The sequence below is a fragment of the Calliphora vicina genome, chromosome 5 (genome assembly GCF_958450345.1).
Source record: "Calliphora vicina chromosome 5, idCalVici1.1, whole genome shotgun sequence".
NCBI lineage: Eukaryota > Metazoa > Arthropoda > Insecta > Diptera > Calliphoridae > Calliphora > Calliphora vicina.
In genome coordinates this window covers 25296964-25313222 of record NC_088784.1, presented here as the reverse complement: position 1 = coordinate 25313222, position 16259 = coordinate 25296964, and the positions used below count along the sequence as shown (strand labels likewise).

At 31.1% G+C, this 16259-nt stretch overlaps 5 protein-coding genes across 6 annotated transcripts; 4 read left to right on the top strand and 1 right to left on the bottom strand.

The window, feature by feature from the left end:
- The first annotated feature begins 613 nt into the window (after positions 1-613).
- On the top strand, positions 614-1837 carry Prosalpha7 (proteasome alpha7 subunit). The gene is made up of 3 exons (XM_065512566.1): positions 614-775; positions 839-1407; positions 1479-1837. The coding sequence occupies exons 1-3, from the start codon at positions 755-757 to the stop codon at positions 1648-1650; spliced, it is 762 nt and encodes a 253-aa protein (XP_065368638.1). The 5' UTR covers positions 614-754; the 3' UTR covers positions 1651-1837.
- A 2322-nt stretch (positions 1838-4159) lies between these two features.
- Positions 4160-5719, top strand: Hao (Hydroxyacid oxidase). Its single transcript, XM_065513312.1, has 3 exons — positions 4160-4383; positions 4450-4722; positions 4974-5719. Exons 1-3 carry the CDS (start codon positions 4247-4249, stop codon positions 5671-5673), a joined length of 1110 nt encoding a protein of 369 aa, XP_065369384.1. The 5' UTR covers positions 4160-4246; the 3' UTR covers positions 5674-5719.
- Positions 5720-6070: 351 nt separating this feature from the next.
- On the top strand, positions 6071-7765 carry AsnRS-m (asparagine--tRNA ligase, mitochondrial). Its single transcript, XM_065511471.1, has 4 exons — positions 6071-6212; positions 6286-6493; positions 6560-6786; positions 6842-7765. The coding sequence occupies exons 1-4, from the start codon at positions 6123-6125 to the stop codon at positions 7700-7702; spliced, it is 1386 nt and encodes a 461-aa protein (XP_065367543.1). The 5' UTR covers positions 6071-6122; the 3' UTR covers positions 7703-7765.
- A 712-nt stretch (positions 7766-8477) lies between these two features.
- Positions 8478-10383, top strand: NiPp1 (nuclear inhibitor of protein phosphatase 1). The gene is made up of 6 exons (XM_065510655.1): positions 8478-8630; positions 8694-8908; positions 8976-9193; positions 9264-9335; positions 9394-9916; positions 10016-10383. The coding sequence occupies exons 1-6, from the start codon at positions 8602-8604 to the stop codon at positions 10135-10137; spliced, it is 1179 nt and encodes a 392-aa protein (XP_065366727.1). The 5' UTR covers positions 8478-8601; the 3' UTR covers positions 10138-10383.
- Positions 10315-16104, bottom strand: Pex6 (peroxin 6). 2 transcript variants are annotated; one of them, XM_065510654.1, is made up of 6 exons: positions 15960-16094; positions 15641-15753; positions 13515-14024; positions 12677-13450; positions 10763-12011; positions 10315-10702 (listed from the first exon to the last, which is right to left on the bottom strand). In XM_065510654.1, exons 2-6 carry the CDS (start codon positions 15659-15661, stop codon positions 10557-10559), a joined length of 2700 nt encoding a protein of 899 aa, XP_065366726.1. In that variant the 5' UTR covers positions 15662-15753; positions 15960-16094; the 3' UTR covers positions 10315-10556. The 2 variants fall into 2 exon arrangements, with proteins under 2 accessions (XP_065366726.1, XP_065366725.1); XM_065510653.1 differs by lacking the exon at positions 15641-15753 and having other exon boundaries at positions 15960-16104.
- Between the last annotated feature and the right edge of the window lie 155 nt (positions 16105-16259).

Below are 16259 nucleotides of genomic sequence, written 5' to 3'. Positions count from 1 at the left end.
ATATTCCGTAATTACATTTTTTAAAAAACATGACATTCAATCAAATAAGTATTAGGGTTTAGAAAATAGAATTTCCACTACGACATATCAAAAAAATCATTTTCAAGGCGCCCAAATTTCAGAAAAAGTCATAAAAACGCTGATGAAAATATGCCTCCACTCCAAATGAACTGCCCAATCGCCAAATTTGAAGAAATAAGATTTATCAGATGCAGTTATATGGGAATTTCAAAATATTTCAACACAAACGATTGAAACCTTAAAAAGCTCGAAATAATTATTATAAAAATGTAACCAAAGTTTCCATTGTTTCTATTTTCACAATTTAATTAATTATGTTTTTATTTTTTTTGCTAACCTTATATAAAAGTATATATTGAAGACATACTAAAAATATCTATTAATTGAATGCTTGGAAAAGTTTCCACTGTATATTGAGAAGTAAACCTGAAATATAAACAATTGTGTTATATAACCATAAAGTAATTAAATATATTAATTTTTAGTAATTATAATTAATCTTTTTCATTTTAGCGCTTTTGCAATGTTTTTTGTATATCAATCTGGTAACGTTTGTACAATGAAAAGTCGAAAATTTCAACTGTCAACTGTTAACATAACCTCAAAATAAACTAAACAAAAAGCCGTCAAATCATCATCCAAACAACTTGCAAAAATTACAGAGAATAGTTTTTTTTTGCAAAGATATAAACTAATTATTTTATCCTTTTAAATTTAATAGTGAAATAAAAAAATGAGTTCAATTGGAACAGGTGTAAGTAATTAACTGGATTATAATGATAAAAAGAAAAATTTAAATGATTTTTAATGTTTTTAGTACGATCTATCAGCTTCACAATTTTCACCGGACGGACGGGTGTTCCAAATTGATTATGCTGGTAAAGCTGTAGAAAAAAGTGGCACCGTTGTTGCTCTACGCGGAAAAGACAGTGTTATTTTGGCTGTTGAGAAAATTGTCACCAGTACATTATACGAAGAGGATGCCGGTGCACGTATCTTTACCGTGGATAAAAATATTGGTTTAGCTATAGCTGGTCTGTTAGCTGATGGTCGTTATATCGTCGACATAGCACGCCAAGAGGCTGCCAACTATCGCCAACAGTTTGAACGTACCATACCATTGAAACATTTGACCGAACGTATTGCCGCTTATGTACATGCCTATACTTTGTACAGTGCTGTAAGACCGTTTGGTGTTTCAGTTCTACTCTCCGCTTGGGATGAAAATCAAGGTGCACAATTGTATAAAATTGAACCTTCAGGCTCATCATTTGGCTATTTTGCTTGTGCTAGTGGCAAAGCTAAACAACAGGCTAAAACTGAAATGGAAAAATTCAATTTCCCCGAAATGTCCACAGAAGATTTAGTACAAAATGCTGGTAAAATGTAAGCTATAAGGCAATGACTATTTATAGTTCATATAGAAGACTTATTTAACTATAATTCTATATTTTTAGCATCTACCAAGTCCACGATGAGTTAAAAGACAAAGATTTCCGCTATGAAATGAGTTTGGTGGGTAAAGAAACCCAAGGCTTGCATCGTATTAACCCAGTGCCCTGGCATAAAATGGCCATTGAAGCTGGCGAAGCATTCAAAAATGAGGATGATAGTGATAATGAAATTTAATTTCTCTCTATTTTTTTAATATTTTATATAATTTTTGCGAAAAATTAAAGAAACAAAAACTCATCTAAATTTAAAAATGTGTTTGTGGTTTTAAAAACAAAACTGATTTGACCATTGATGTGAAAAAAGTTTATGAATTTTGTAAGAGATTGAAGTGTGGTAAGGAAAAATAAACTATTAAAATAAATTGTTAGTTTTATTTTGAGGCCTGATTTAAATACTTTTAAAACCTAGTTTTTATTGTATTCTAAATACAAATATCCCAAGAAAAATCTTATTAGTTTCGTAACTGAATCCATGCATAAAGCCTATTCTAGCTTGGCGTATTTTTGATTTTTGTTTTTTAATTGTCAACTCCTGAACTTGTTCTAAAGATGAGTTGCGGAACCAGTTCTATATTCAATGATTTTTGTTCAAAATTGTCACCCTCGGAACGAGAAGGTTTACGAAGCAAACACAAATTATGAACAGTTTTAAAACTACACCATTTCCAATTGCCTTTAAGAAAGTGATACGAAATCGTGTTGGTTAGAGAAAATTATTGCGGCAACAATAATATTCGTATGTGAAATTTTCCACCTTCGGAATGGTTTGTGCATACAGGTATGTGGAGAAAAATTTTAATATTACTGTAATGTCTGATATCATAAATTTATTACGTAGCTGAAAAACACATGGATAAAAATTATACCAACGACAATTTCACAATTAAAAAAACTTGACAAAGTCAAAAAAAAACTAATTATTGTGACATCATTAGACCCACTACTTGAAACAAAGTGTTTTTTCTAAAACAAAATATAATTTAACAATCGTTTGTGACATTTATAAAAAAGTTTTACATGATTTTCAATAATGCTATTTTGTAATAGATTTGAATTAAAGATAAATTGAATGATTCAATCGTATTTGCACAGATTTTTATATTTTCAAATCTGGATTAGCATGAAACTACAAATATATTTTAGATACAAAAATCTGGTTTTACAACAATTTTAAAATTTTTGTTATGAAAAACACTCAACATTTTTTGAAAAACAGTGATTTTCATACAAAAATTTTAAAATTGTCTTCCCACGATCGGAAGACAATTTTAAAATTTTTGTATGAAAATCACTGTTTTCCAAAAAATGTTGAGTGTTTTTCATAACAAAAATTTTAAAATTGTTGTAATTGTTCAAATCACGATCATTTGAACCAGGCCCTAAATTTATTTTCCCTAAAATCGCAGTATTTTGTAGCAATAATCGATTTTGAGTGATCACATATAGAGCATATTTTCCCTAAAATTACAGTATTTACACAGTTATTACCGATTTAAAATATTTGATTAAATATTACATTTGAAGAGAATTTAAGAGATGCGGGATTACAAGAAATTAGATACGGAAATTATTCTAAAATTTTACAATATAATTTAAATTAAAAAATATATATAAATCACTAATTATTGATGTACATATGTATTTTCAAAAATGTTTATATATTAATGGACAGGTATTTTATATACATACATTTAATTTGGTACCAAATTTATCTGCAAGCGATATTTGTTATAGTACCAATATGGCTTTGTTCATAAGATTGTTTTCTTTTTTTATATCGTGTATTTTTCTGTTAAAATTATCTACTATTTAAAATTTAATATGGATAAAAACAATTGACATTTACAATGTCAATATTAAAATTAACATATCTCCCGCCTTTTGAGATTGTTATAAAACTCCCAAAACTAATATTTATACCCCTCACCATCATAACTGGGTAGGTATATTGTGTTAGTACTGATGTTTGTAACATGCAAAAATATTCTCCCAACACTCACCTTAAAGTATACCAATCTCATGAAATTCTAGTAATCAAACTACAGGTCGCAAGGTCAATTCAACAAACTTTCAGTAGGCTTAGAATTTGCTTAGAATCGGTCCATTATTTCATGTAGACCCAATACAACTGTCCTATATGAAAATAGTTAAGCTCTCATAAATATCTTAATTTAAGATATACAAACAAAATTCTGCATAAATAAGTTTTATGGAATCTAATCTCACAGTGCTTTATTTTGTGTCGATAGGTCCATAATTTTCCATAACTGCCATACAATGATAACTCTCGATGTTGGTATCCAAATGAAATTCAACACAAATAAGTTTCATATATGCAGAATTCAGTCACCAAATTTTATAACGATCGGTCCATAATTAGTCATAACTCCCATATAAATTTTAAAAGAAAACTCTTTATAATAATATACTCGGTGTAGGGTATCATATACCCTATGCCGACTATACCATCTTACTTGTTTTATTATATAAAAAAATTCCTATGTGTATTGTCTGGAAAAGTATCTCATTTTGTATATAAAACATTTGTTTTTACGAGAAAAATAATATTCATACAAACATTATTATGGTTGATAAGAAATCTTATCACTGTTATTGTTATTCGTTTATTAGAAGCTGCATTTACTATCTATCACTTATAAAAGCAAGATGATCTTTAATAATGAGTATTTTAAATTAGTCTAACACTAGACTTCAGCCCAAAAACACTGGTCTTATAAGTTTCCAATAAAACTTGATACTAAAAAACAATAATGGCTCCTCCATATGTGTGTGTTACAGATTTCGAGGAAAGAGCTCATCAAACCATAGAAAAAAAGGCTTTAGATTATTATCGCAGTGGAGCTGGAGAACAATTTAGCTTAAATTTAAATAGAGAAGCTTTTAGAAGGTAAGAATAGACAAATTACTGTTTATTTAATTAATTTTGTATAAATTGTTATTTAAAAACTTTTAGGTTACGTATACGTCCCCGTTGTTTGCGAGATGTTTCACAAGTGGATACTTCATGTAGAATATTAGGCTGTGATTTAAAATGGCCGGTGGGTATTGCACCAACAGCTATGCAAAAGATGGCTCATTCAGATGGTGAAGGTGGTAATGCTAAAGCTGCTGGCGAAATGGGTTCCATTTTTATACTAAGTACCTTGGCAACTATGTCTATTGAAGAAGTAGCACAAGCTGCTCCATTTACTAATAAGTGGTTTCAACTTTATGTATATAAGGATCGGTATGTATAATAGGTTTAAAAAATTAAACAGTTCGAATTTAAATATACGATATAATAAGTTTCATAACAAGATTTGTTTAAAATCGTAAGCATTATGTTCAAGGCGTATTATGATAGATTCCCGAGATAATTTCTTAAAGGAAAATTTTCGAATGATTTTAAATTTTTAGTAAATAACTGTTTTCAAAGCAGTAAAGTTATACATTTCGATATATTAAGAAAAACATATTTTTTGCTCTTTTCTTTCTCAGTTCCCTTACAGAACAACTTGTACGTCGTGCGGAAAAGTGCAATTATAAAGCTATAGTTCTTACAGTAGATGCCCCGATATTTGGCCAAAGATGGTCTGACGTACGTAATAACTTTAGTTTACCATCACACCTGCGTTTGGCCAATTTTCAAACGCAATCCTCTCAATCAGATGGCGTTCAAAGTGAAGAGGGTACTTCGGGCATTAACGAATATGTGTCCAGTCAATTCGATGCCACTCTCACTTGGAAAGATGTCGAGTGGTTGGTTAAGCTTACCTATCTGCCTGTGATTGTTAAAGGTATTCTTACCGCGGAAGATGCAATTCTGGCTCGTGAATTTGGTTGCTCCGGCGTTATTGTTTCCAATCATGGTGCTCGTCAGTTGGATGGCGTACCGGCAGCTATTGAAGCTTTACCGGAAGTCGTTAAGGCTGTGGGTGACGATATGGTCGTTATGTTAGATGGTGGTGTTCGCCATGGCAACGATGTTTTTAAAGCTTTGGCTTTGGGAGCTAAAATGGTATTTTTGGGACGCCCGGCTGTTTGGGGTTTAGGATGTGGCGGTGAAGCTGGTGTCAAGGACATGTTAACGGTGCTCAAAAAGGACATGGATATAACAATGGCATTGGCTGGATGTCAAAAATTAAGTAATATAAAGGGAAATATGGTGGTTCATGAATCTGTATATGCAAAATTGTAAATTAGTAATTAAATAAATATTAAAATAGTTTGTACATGTATTAAAATCGTTTTACTTGTTTCCTTAATAATGTCAGGGTTTGTTCACTTGCTAGTTTTTAGTAGCTTTGGAAATGTTTAATACAAAAAGTAATGAAAATATTGGAAAATTGTAAAAAAAAAAATTTTCCTAATTTAATATCTTTTAAATGATTCGTTATCTAGGTGGCATCTTATATATACAAATCCTACCAATATCCAAATGGTAGCCGAACTTTTTTATTTATTTTTAAATAACGTTTTATTATCACACTTTAATTTATTACAAGTCACCCTGTTTGCTGATGATAATACAATTTAACATTACTGTTAAATAACATTCGCTTAACTGTCACAACACAGCTGTTGGTTTTGCAACACTTACCGGCTGTCATAATAAACAATTTTGTCTAAAGAAACTAAAATTCTAAAATGTTATTAATTAAAAGGACTTGTAGTAATTTTCATCGTATTAATACAATACCCAAAACAAAACAGCCAGGAGACACATTGGGAGTTCGGGTGAGTTCCTTAATAGCTAACATTAAATGTGAGGTTATAACAGTATTCTTCGTTTTTACTTTTTTTTTTAAAGGGCTGGATAAAAAATGTCAGAAAATTAAAAAATAACATCTTTTTGGATATAAATGATGGCTCAACGGCGGAAAAATTCCAAATAGTTTTACCCAAAAATGAGGCTACAAAAAACATAACAGCAGGCAGTTTAGTTAAGGCCATCGGTAAAGTGCAATTAGCTCCTCATGGCCATTATGAGTTACATGCCGAAGAAGTTAATATGATAGGTGTAAATATGTCACCAGTTAAAAACTAGGAATTGGAAAAACTAATTTATTAATTATTATATTTAGCTGATGGCCATTTGACGGAAGGATTTCCCTTTTCACCCAAACAACAGCATGCCCCTGAGTATGTTCGGGATTATTTGCATTTACGTTCGCGCAATGATGTTGTGGCCGCCACTATGCGTTTGAGGCATAAAGCTCAAAAAGCTTTGCATGATTTTATGGATCATAATGATTTTGTGCAAATTAATACGCCCGTTTTGACAACAAATGACTGTGAAGGTGCTGGAGAGGTAAATACAAATTGTTGTTTTAAATGTAAATTGTTAATTTCTTCTAAACCTTTAGGTCTTCACAGTACATCCCGATTCCAAAGAACTTTTAAAACAAATGTCTCGCCCTGGTATAGAAATGGAGCACAGTTATTTCGATTCCAAAGTTTATTTAACCGTTTCTGGCCAATTGCATTTAGAATCAATGTCCTATGGCTTAGGCAATACATATTGCTTGGGGCCAGCATTTAGAGCCGAAAATTGCAAATCACCTTTACATTTATCTGAATTTTACATGTTCGAAGCTGAATTAGTCTATCTCGATCATATCAAGCAACTTTGTACATTTATTGAGCAAATGCTTAAGCAAACAACTAAACAATTACTTGATCATAATAGTACGGATTTGGAGTTTTGTCAGAAAAAGAATTCGGGAGAAATTATGCAATTCGATTGGTTGAACAATGCTTGGCCTATACTCAGCTATAAAGAAGCTTTAGAAATTATTGTACAAAATAAAAAGAAATTCAAAACGGCTATAACTCCTAGTGAAGGTTTCTCTAAAGAACAGGAACTATACTTGGTAGATCACTGTAAATCACCTGTATTTGTGGTGAATTGGCCGGCTGACCAGAAACCATTTTACATGAAACAGTCACGAGAAGATTCTTCCTTGGTGCATGCTTTAGATCTACTCATGCCTACAGTGGGTGAATTGTGTGGTGGCAGTTTACGTGAATGTGATGAAGAAATCCTAAGAAATCATCCTCAGTTGCCACAGGGCTTGGAATGGTATTTAGAATTACGTAAGTTTGGTGGCCTACCAACTGGTGGCTTTGGCATGGGTTTCGAACGTTATTTACAATTGCTGACTGGTGTTAAAAACATTAGAGATGTCATATCTTTTCCTAGATATCCACATAGTTGTAAAATGTAAATTAATATTGTGTTATTTTACTAATTTTAAGTAATAAATTGTTAAACATATACATATATATAACATTTTCTGGGCTATTTTCTTTAAAATAATTTAAAAAATATATACAACGATAACAATCTATGAATTATTTTTAATTTATTTTAATTTAAATGGTTTTTATAGAATGAATATTCGATATTTTTTAAATTTTAGTAAATGTGCACAAGTCGAAAAATAGAAAGTTAAAAATTTAAAAAAGTCGAATGTCCAACTTTTTAAAAATGGAAAAAAAATCGATAAGTCGACTTATTGTTTCAACCACAGAACCCTAATTTCAACCATTTTTTCCAATTTAAGATAGAAATTTTAATACATCTATAGTTGAAACAAAGCGTCGACTTTTCGATTTTTAAAAAGTCGAGTTTTTTTAATAATCAACTTTTGCAATTTATGAAAAGTCGACTTTTTTCGACTATTTTATATTTTTCATCATATTTTAATCTAAAAAATATGGTAGCTATATTTCTTGATGATAATAACGCATTTTATAAAATTGTTACAAAAAAAATTTAACATTTTCTACTTTTTATTTATTCCGAGTAATATAAATAGCCTTTAGACTAATATATATTACAAAAGAAAATCCCTTTTATAGACTTTTTTGGTTAACGTAATCGATTATTCGACTTTTGGAGCATAAAGTCGAATAATCAACTTATAGAACCCTAACTGCAATAGAAAAACAGTCACATCTGGCACCACTTTTAATGCAATCAATTACAGGGTTGTTTAACACGCTGACATTTATTAAAAAAAAAGTTGTAAAAACAGCAAAATTATTAAAATATTTTTAATTTTGCCAAATTATTACGTTTTTCTCAAATATTATTAATGTATTAAATAGATTTTAAACTGAAATGGCTAACAGCTATGAAATACCTTCTTGGTAAGTACATTTTTCTAAAAACTATTCAGTATGAAATACAATTAATTTTCTTCGGAATAAAAGGGCCGGCAAGCCACCTACAGGTTTACATTTGGACGTACTGAAGGATGATAAACTTGTTCAAAAGTTAATGGTTGACGAAAAGAAATGTTATTTGTTTGGCCGAAATGCTCAAATGAACGATTTTTGCATAGACCATGCTTCCTGTTCACGGGTACATGCGTCCTTTGTCTATCATAAACATTTGAATATATCATATTTGGTGGACTTGGGTTCGAGTAAGTATAATTGAGTTTTATTGGTTTGAAGGTGATATTTAATTAATAAATACAACATTTACTATAGCTCATGGCACTTATATAGGTACTATGCGTTTGGAAGCTCACAAACCCACACAACTTCATGTTAATAGCACATTTCATTTTGGTGCTTCTACCAGGCGCTACATTTTACGAGAGAGGCCCTCTGCCGGCCAGCGTAATAGCATAATGGAGGATATACCAATGAATGAAACTAGCGATGGTGCACTATTGGGTCTGCCGGAAACACAAACAGAATTGGATGTATGTTAAAGAAATTCTTTTGGCCGTTTTATTACATAGGTATTAAATTGTATATTAAAATATTTTGCAGAATCTCACGGAATATAATACAGCGCATAATCGTAGAATTTCCATGCTGGGCATAGCTGACGACGTAAGAAAGGTATGTTGAAAATTATAAACAATTAACAACATTTCTAATAACTTTAAACAATTTACAGAAAACATCACGTAAGCGACGGAATGTAACATTCAATGACGAGGAAATCATTATAAATCCTGAAGATGTCGACCCCAATGTGGGACGCTTTCGTAATTTAGTACAAACCACTGTGGTGCCTACTAAACGAGCACGTTACGATGGCGCCAATATGGGTATATCAGTTAACACAACAACAACGATGCATAACAATATCACACACACTAGTTCCCATCAGTTATTCCAACAAACTTATCAAGAGCACATGAAAAGTCTTGGTAATACTCCCAACTCGCCAACTAATGCTACGCCATCGTCGCCCACTTCGCTGTATCAGGGATTACCGGCAGCAAGTGCTCATGAAACACCAGCCGCAAGGCCTACAACAGCAGAATTTGATGTTTCAGGTCCTTTAGCAATTGGAGCCAAATTGGGTTTGCTTTTGCCAAATCCAGCACCAGATGTCACACCCATAGCAGAGGCAGTCAGTTCAGCGCCCACAAACTCTGCTGTTGCCCATAAATTGGCGCTGGCTAATGCAAATGGTAAGTTCAGTCAGATGTATTATCTGTCGAATCGGATGAAACTGAATTGTTGCTCTCTATATATATTTATAATGGGAAATTACTTCCATTTAATTGCAGTGCGCTATGAGGATCAACATCACCATATTGCAGCAGATGTCTCTAATAGTTCTGGTCCACAAAAGAAGAAATATGCCAAAGAAGCTTGGCCTGGACGTAAACCGATGCTGGGTTCATTATAACACAAATTTGTTTAATTTTATTTCATTATAATTAATTATATTAATTAATTTCTTTCTTTTTTTATACTTTATACAAAATAATTTCATTGTGTATCAAGATTTATTGATAAATTGTGTGCGAAAATTTGTAAAATTTAAAATAAAGTAGTAATGCTTTTAATAAAAACAAAATTTCAATTGTAAAAAAATATTAACAATTTATTTAAAAAAGAAGAATTAAATAAATAACAAAACCAACACCCCAAAGTCAACACTCGTTGAAGTCTTTATAAATTTTTGGCTTACAATAGATCCATTTAGTATCAGTTTTCCAATAAAATTTTTTTTATAAATAGTAAAAGTTTCAAGTTGCTAAACAATACTAATAAAATCGCTTCAATTTAGAATCATACAACTTCTAATTTCCTTATTCCGACATTTTATACACTATACGATGATTTTAATTTATTAAAGTAATCCAAATCCTGTCTGCTAATAGAGGGTATAAATTTACCAAATGATTTGGTAAAATCTTCAACTTCAACAACAACGTTGTCCGCCACCAAGTCCTCATCCCTTAAATCGCCTAAAAATTAAAAACTTTAATATTTTTGTATAAACAACACAAAACACCAGCATCCTCTACCTTTTAAATGGCGATCAATGGTCCTTCGCACCGCTGACAACCAAGCATTTGAACATATTGAATATAAATCGGCACCCGACATTTCTCCTTTGAGTTTTTCGGCTATCTCCTGCATATTACAATTATTAGCCAATTTGAAACGTCTGGTTTGAGCCTGCAATACTGAAGCCTTATCATCGGCCGTAGAACAGGGACCCACATAAAATAGTTTATCAAAACGGCCGGGTCTCAAAAGGGCAGGATCTATTAAATCGGGGCGATTGGTAGCGGCTAAAATAAATATGGGTTTGCTGGCATCACCACCCATGCCATCCATTTCGGCCAATAATTGAGAAACAACGCGATCCATAACACCACCCGAATCACCAGCTACACCACGATTGGGCGCTAAAGAATCCAACTCATCCAGAAATAAAACACAAGGTGCCGCAGAACGAGCGCGAGCAAACACCTCTCTGACGTTTTGTTCACTTTGACCCACATACATGTTAAGTAACTCTGGTCCTTGGACAGAAAGGAAACTCAAATTGCATTCCGTAGCCACGGCCTTGGCAACTAAAGTCTTGCCGGTACCAGGGGGACCATATAAAAGTATACCCGAACGTCTTAAATTTTTACCCATTAAATGTACATGTTTAAGCGGCAAACCTATACTCGACTGAATTTCATCTTTCAATTTAGCCAAGCCACCAATATCCGACCACATTACCTTGGGCACTTTAGGTGCACCCAAGCTATCTGCAAAGGATGCCTGCATTATACTCAAATAATAAGCAAAGTGTTCAAAGCTAAGCTTCTTTGCCTCTTGTTCTCTCTTCTGACGCACAGCATTATTATGCAAAAGCTGTAAATCTCCCAAAAGGAAACCTTGCGATTTATCAGCCACTTCACGTAAAACTTTTTTAGTACTTTGCCAATTTGTTTGCAGTTTACACAAATATCTCTCTTGCATTTCTAGCTCATACAAAGGCAGATTGTCCAGGTCTCTTAAATTGAACACTTTGTTTTTGAACAGTTCCTTTTTGTGTAGCCATTTTAAAATTTCATATCTTTCATCCTTTGAGGGCATTTCGAGGCGTATTATTTCCAAGAACATACGCTGTATCATGGGTTTAATGTTTTTTTCACTGGTCAAGGCCACAATAACAACCGGATGTTTGCGATTGTGCGTGAAAAGTTCCTGCGTTTGTACTTGAAAAGCGGCCAAAAGTCGTAAATCTTCATTGCCCTCATTGTCAATTCCGAAAATCTGTTAATATGTAATAATTAGCTGCTGTATTAATAAAATTTTTATTTTTAGAATACAATCTGAGAAGAGTTTTTAAAAATTTTAAAAGATTAGAATGTATTTGTGTGTTCGAAATTAAATTGTGCTTTGTCGTAATTTTTGAAAATTCGACGTTAATTTCGAAATGCATTAAAATTTTAAGACTAACATTTTTATACCCTTCACCGGTTCGGTTGCTATTTAAAACCGAATTTTTTTAAATTTTTAAATTATTTTTCAAGTTCGAAAAGATAAAATTTAAAAAATCTTTCAATATTTTTAGAAAACAAGGGTTTTCTCTGACGTAAAATTACCAAAAATTTAAATTTTTTTCAAGTTCGAAAATATGTATAAAATTAATTCTTATCCCAATTTCAAGTTCGAAAAATTATTCTTTGTTCGAATACATACAATTTAAGAATAGCTTAAAAATTTGTAACTAAAAAGGTTGTCTTTCGAATTATTCGAAATTGGTTTACCATACAATTTTGTACACAAAATAAAAATCCTAAAAATTAAATTTTTTTAAATTATTTTCCAAATTCGAATTCTTGCAAAACAAGGTTTTTCTCATGTTCGAAAATATGTATAAAATTAATTCTTATACCAATTTTCAATAGTAGACCTTCCAAATTATGTATATTTACCTCAAAATTATGAAAACATATCAGCAACGGCTCACTTATTAAGCTCTTGGCAAAAACTGCCTTCAATTTCATTTCCGTATGCGATGGTACTTGCGATACAATTTCCGCACAATCAACCCCAAACAAATGCATGCCCAAGTCCCGGGCTACAGCATTTACCAATTTCGTTTTGCCCGCACCGCGTTCCGCCTGTAGAATGAACATGGGAAAGATATGTTTCGAGGATAAGCATGTAGTTTTTCTAGGCAAAAAAGCATCAATGGATGAGCGCAAACATTCGTAGGTCGTTTGCAACCCCAAAGGATAACCTTCTACAATGGTCATATCATCTAAAAATTGGCGCGGCACAAACTGATGTGTATGAGCGATTTGTACCAGATTGGTAAAACCTTTAGCTACTACAGCTTGCATTTCGAATTCGCTACCCTTCACCTCCAAATGGACACAACGAAAGTGTACAAATTTCATGTAGGCAAATATCAAATAATAATGAGCGTACTGTGAGGTTCCTATTAGATCGGCATTAACTTCTATGCGATAAGTATGGCCACGATGCAAAATACGTGGCGTATTAAAGTAATTGCCCAATATTAATTCTGAAACATCTGGCGGCAATTCGTAAGGATTATTAAGTAGATAGACATGAGCTTTAATTGCAATATTTGGTATGGTTTGCTCTTCATTGAGATGATCTAATTTGGCCCAGAGTTTTGTTTTGTTAACATTGGCATTGTTGACATTAAAGCGATCCATTAAATTCGAAAAGAAGTTTTCCTTAAAAAAAATTTTGTTTTATATTATTAACTGTTTAAACACTTCTAAAGAAATTTCTGTTTACCTGTATAAACACACAATGAGTTTGACATATTTTCAAGGGTCTCATCTGTGCCACTAATGTATGCGGTGCTTGATTCAATATTTGCTTTAAAAGCGTTTCACTCTCCTTCTTTTCTTCGCCATTTGTTATATGCTTTTCTACTACCGTTTGCCTTCCGCAACTCACTATCAGGTTGACAAAATTCACTTCCTCCGATTCGGCATATTCTTCGTAAATATCTTCCGAGGTAAATATGATATGTTCCGATTTAATTAGTTCATTTTTAATTAAATGTTCATAGAGAGTATTTGGTATGGGCACTAAGCGATATTTATCTTTGAAATATTTCATATAACGTTGATAAATGGCAAATTGCAAATAACCGGGATAAATATACCAAGCGTATTTCGGATATAGTATAGCAACGGCTGCATTGTAGGCTTCAATGAGTTCACGCATACGCCCCGTATAGCTGTACAACATTGAGGTTGGTAGGCCATTGTCAATTGATCGTTTTGTAGATGATTTTTTCTAAGGTTGTTTAGTTTAATTAAAGAATTATTAAAAGAATTCTAAATATTTCAGTTATAGGAATAATTATGAACATGCTAAACTTAATAATTATCTGTTAAAGTGCATATTATTTTTGTATGAAGAGCTGGCCACCGTTACACAGTAAGCTGAACGTAAAAGAAAATTAAATATAACTTGTATAAACGGGTGCGTTTAAAATAATAAGAATAAAGTCACTCTTCAATTATGGAAATTTTGATTATAGTAGGATTTTTTTAAGCATATTGATACTAAACTGTTTCCTTTACGTTATTTTGTCTAAAACAAAGTTCATAATAGATACTAGACTTGAGTCGGATACAGATGTTAGGAAAATATGTCCCTATTTAATTTAATTTACCCTGATACAAGTTTTCATTTCCACACATTTCTCCGTAAAATAGTTTGTATTTAATTTGTTTTTGATACCATTTAAAAAAATATCCAATATAGGTACCAACGATTTTATAACGGTTAACCACTCTAAATACTTAAGCAAATGTTATCTAATGATTTGTGCGTGAGTGTTTTGGTATTGAGTGAGTTTTACAAAAACGCTTTTAAAAATTGTTAGAAACACATTTATCTACTTGGAGAACATACCAACAAATACATATATGATTAAAAAAAAATATTATTAGTATACATATATGGAGGTAGGTATATTGCTGTTTTTATAAACAATATAACAAAATTGATCATAAAACTATATTTTAACACGATTTTTAAACAAATACTTCTTACCCATAACAGCTAGTTGGTCCCCATTTATTATTTAATGGTATTTAACATCATATTAGTTCCAGTTACACCTTTAAATGGCTTGTACATATGATAATATTAGATACACAATAGGTATATTTATAAGGAATTTCGGGAAAAAGAGTTATAGCAAATTGCCAAGAATATGTCTATAGAACTGGATCTATTTTAGTAATATAATTTTGAATACCAATTGTTTTTTAATAATACATTTTTAAAAATAACAAAAAAATATTTGAATTGAGGAAAAATCGTATGTATATTAAAAGCCAATTAAATTGTTTTAAATTCCACAATTTTCAAATCCATATAAAAAAATTTCGAATTTATCAAAAATAAAGTAGAAACATTTAGAAATATTTGCATTATTTTCGCCTATCAGTTTATATTGAGTATTGTTTTGAATTCCACAATTTTCAGCTTTGATCAGAAAATTTTTTAAAATCAATTTTAAAAAATGTACCTATTCAAATATGAAATTTTTTAAACATAAAATATCAACATTTAAATATTTATTTTTTTTTTCTATCAGTTAGAAATTTTAATTATTAATATTAAAAAAATAAACACCTGCTACTAAATATGAATATTTTTGTAGACTTATTGCATTATTACGAAATCTTATCGTTAATACCAACCATTAAGATAAAGGTCATGTTTGCCACATTTTATGAATGACTGAGATGTACATGAGAAATGCTTCATTAATTCTAAATGGAAATTTAAATTACACTGCTTTAAAAAAGCAAAAATATGTAACAGTTTTTGTCAGTGTATTTAGTTATTTATACACCAAACAAAATAAATTAGTAATTCCCAATAGTACAACTTACCACTTCCTCTATTTCAACCATAATGTTACACACAATAAACAAAAACAAAACACTTTATAAGGAAATGCAATAAAAATAAAACAAATTCTTTTTTTTTACACAATATACGTAATCTGCAAAAAGAAGGGAATATTTTTAAGAGGTTAAATTACAGTGCGATAATTAAATACATGAAATTATTAAAATGAAACTATTTGATTATGTTATATTATTGTTTTTACACTAAATAATGTATATTTTTGACTTGTTAGCCAAATAAAGTTATATTTTTTTTAGAGAAACCACACCGTATATTTTTGTTAAAAGGTTCGGATTTTACCTTTTTTACTACTACTCTCTTTTTCATGTTTCACTGAATATTATTTACTAAATTTCTTATAATTTAAGAATAGTAATTTCAATTTATTTGTGTATCAAAATCACTTTTAATTGAAGAAATGTTAGATGATTATTATTTCTCGTGCAACAACACTGTCATTTTATCTAGGGCTGCAACAGTGTTGTCAGTATTTGTTCAGTACTCATTCCCAGTTAACGCTTTTGTATCCCCAAAATTCCTCAACAACATTTTACTTTATGGACCGATTCTCATAAAATCAATTAGTATGATTTCGGTATT

Coding starts and splice junctions, on each gene's coding strand:
- Prosalpha7 (XM_065512566.1), top strand. CDS start 755: ATGAGTTCAATTGGAACAGGT. Junction 776..838: donor TGAGTTCAATTGGAACAGGT/GTAAGTAATTAA, acceptor TAATGTTTTTAG/TACGATCTATCAGCTTCACA. Junction 1,408..1,478: donor GTACAAAATGCTGGTAAAAT/GTAAGCTATAAG, acceptor CTATATTTTTAG/CATCTACCAAGTCCACGATG.
- AsnRS-m (XM_065511471.1), top strand. CDS start 6,123: ATGTTATTAATTAAAAGGACTTGTAGTAATTTTCATCGTATTAATACA. Junction 6,213..6,285: donor GAGACACATTGGGAGTTCGG/GTGAGTTCCTTA, acceptor TTTTTTTTAAAG/GGCTGGATAAAAAATGTCAG. Junction 6,787..6,841: donor ACTGTGAAGGTGCTGGAGAG/GTAAATACAAAT, acceptor CTAAACCTTTAG/GTCTTCACAGTACATCCCGA.
- Pex6 (XM_065510653.1), bottom strand. CDS start 15,986: ATGAAAAAGAGAGTAGTAGTAAAAAAG. Junction 14,025..15,959: donor AGAGAGTAGTAGTAAAAAAG/GTAAAATCCGAA, acceptor AAACAACCTTAG/AAAAAATCATCTACAAAACG. Junction 10,703..10,762: donor CATTGATCGCCATTTAAAAG/GTAGAGGATGCT, acceptor TTTAATTTTTAG/GCGATTTAAGGGATGAGGAC.
- NiPp1 (XM_065510655.1), top strand. CDS start 8,602: ATGGCTAACAGCTATGAAATACCTTCTTG. Junction 8,909..8,975: donor TTTGGTGGACTTGGGTTCGA/GTAAGTATAATT, acceptor CATTTACTATAG/CTCATGGCACTTATATAGGT. Junction 9,917..10,015: donor GGCGCTGGCTAATGCAAATG/GTAAGTTCAGTC, acceptor ATTTAATTGCAG/TGCGCTATGAGGATCAACAT.
- Hao (XM_065513312.1), top strand. CDS start 4,247: ATGGCTCCTCCATATGTGTGTGTTACAGATTTCGAGGAAAGAGCTCAT. Junction 4,384..4,449: donor AATAGAGAAGCTTTTAGAAG/GTAAGAATAGAC, acceptor AAAAACTTTTAG/GTTACGTATACGTCCCCGTT. Junction 4,723..4,973: donor CTTTATGTATATAAGGATCG/GTATGTATAATA, acceptor TTTCTTTCTCAG/TTCCCTTACAGAACAACTTG.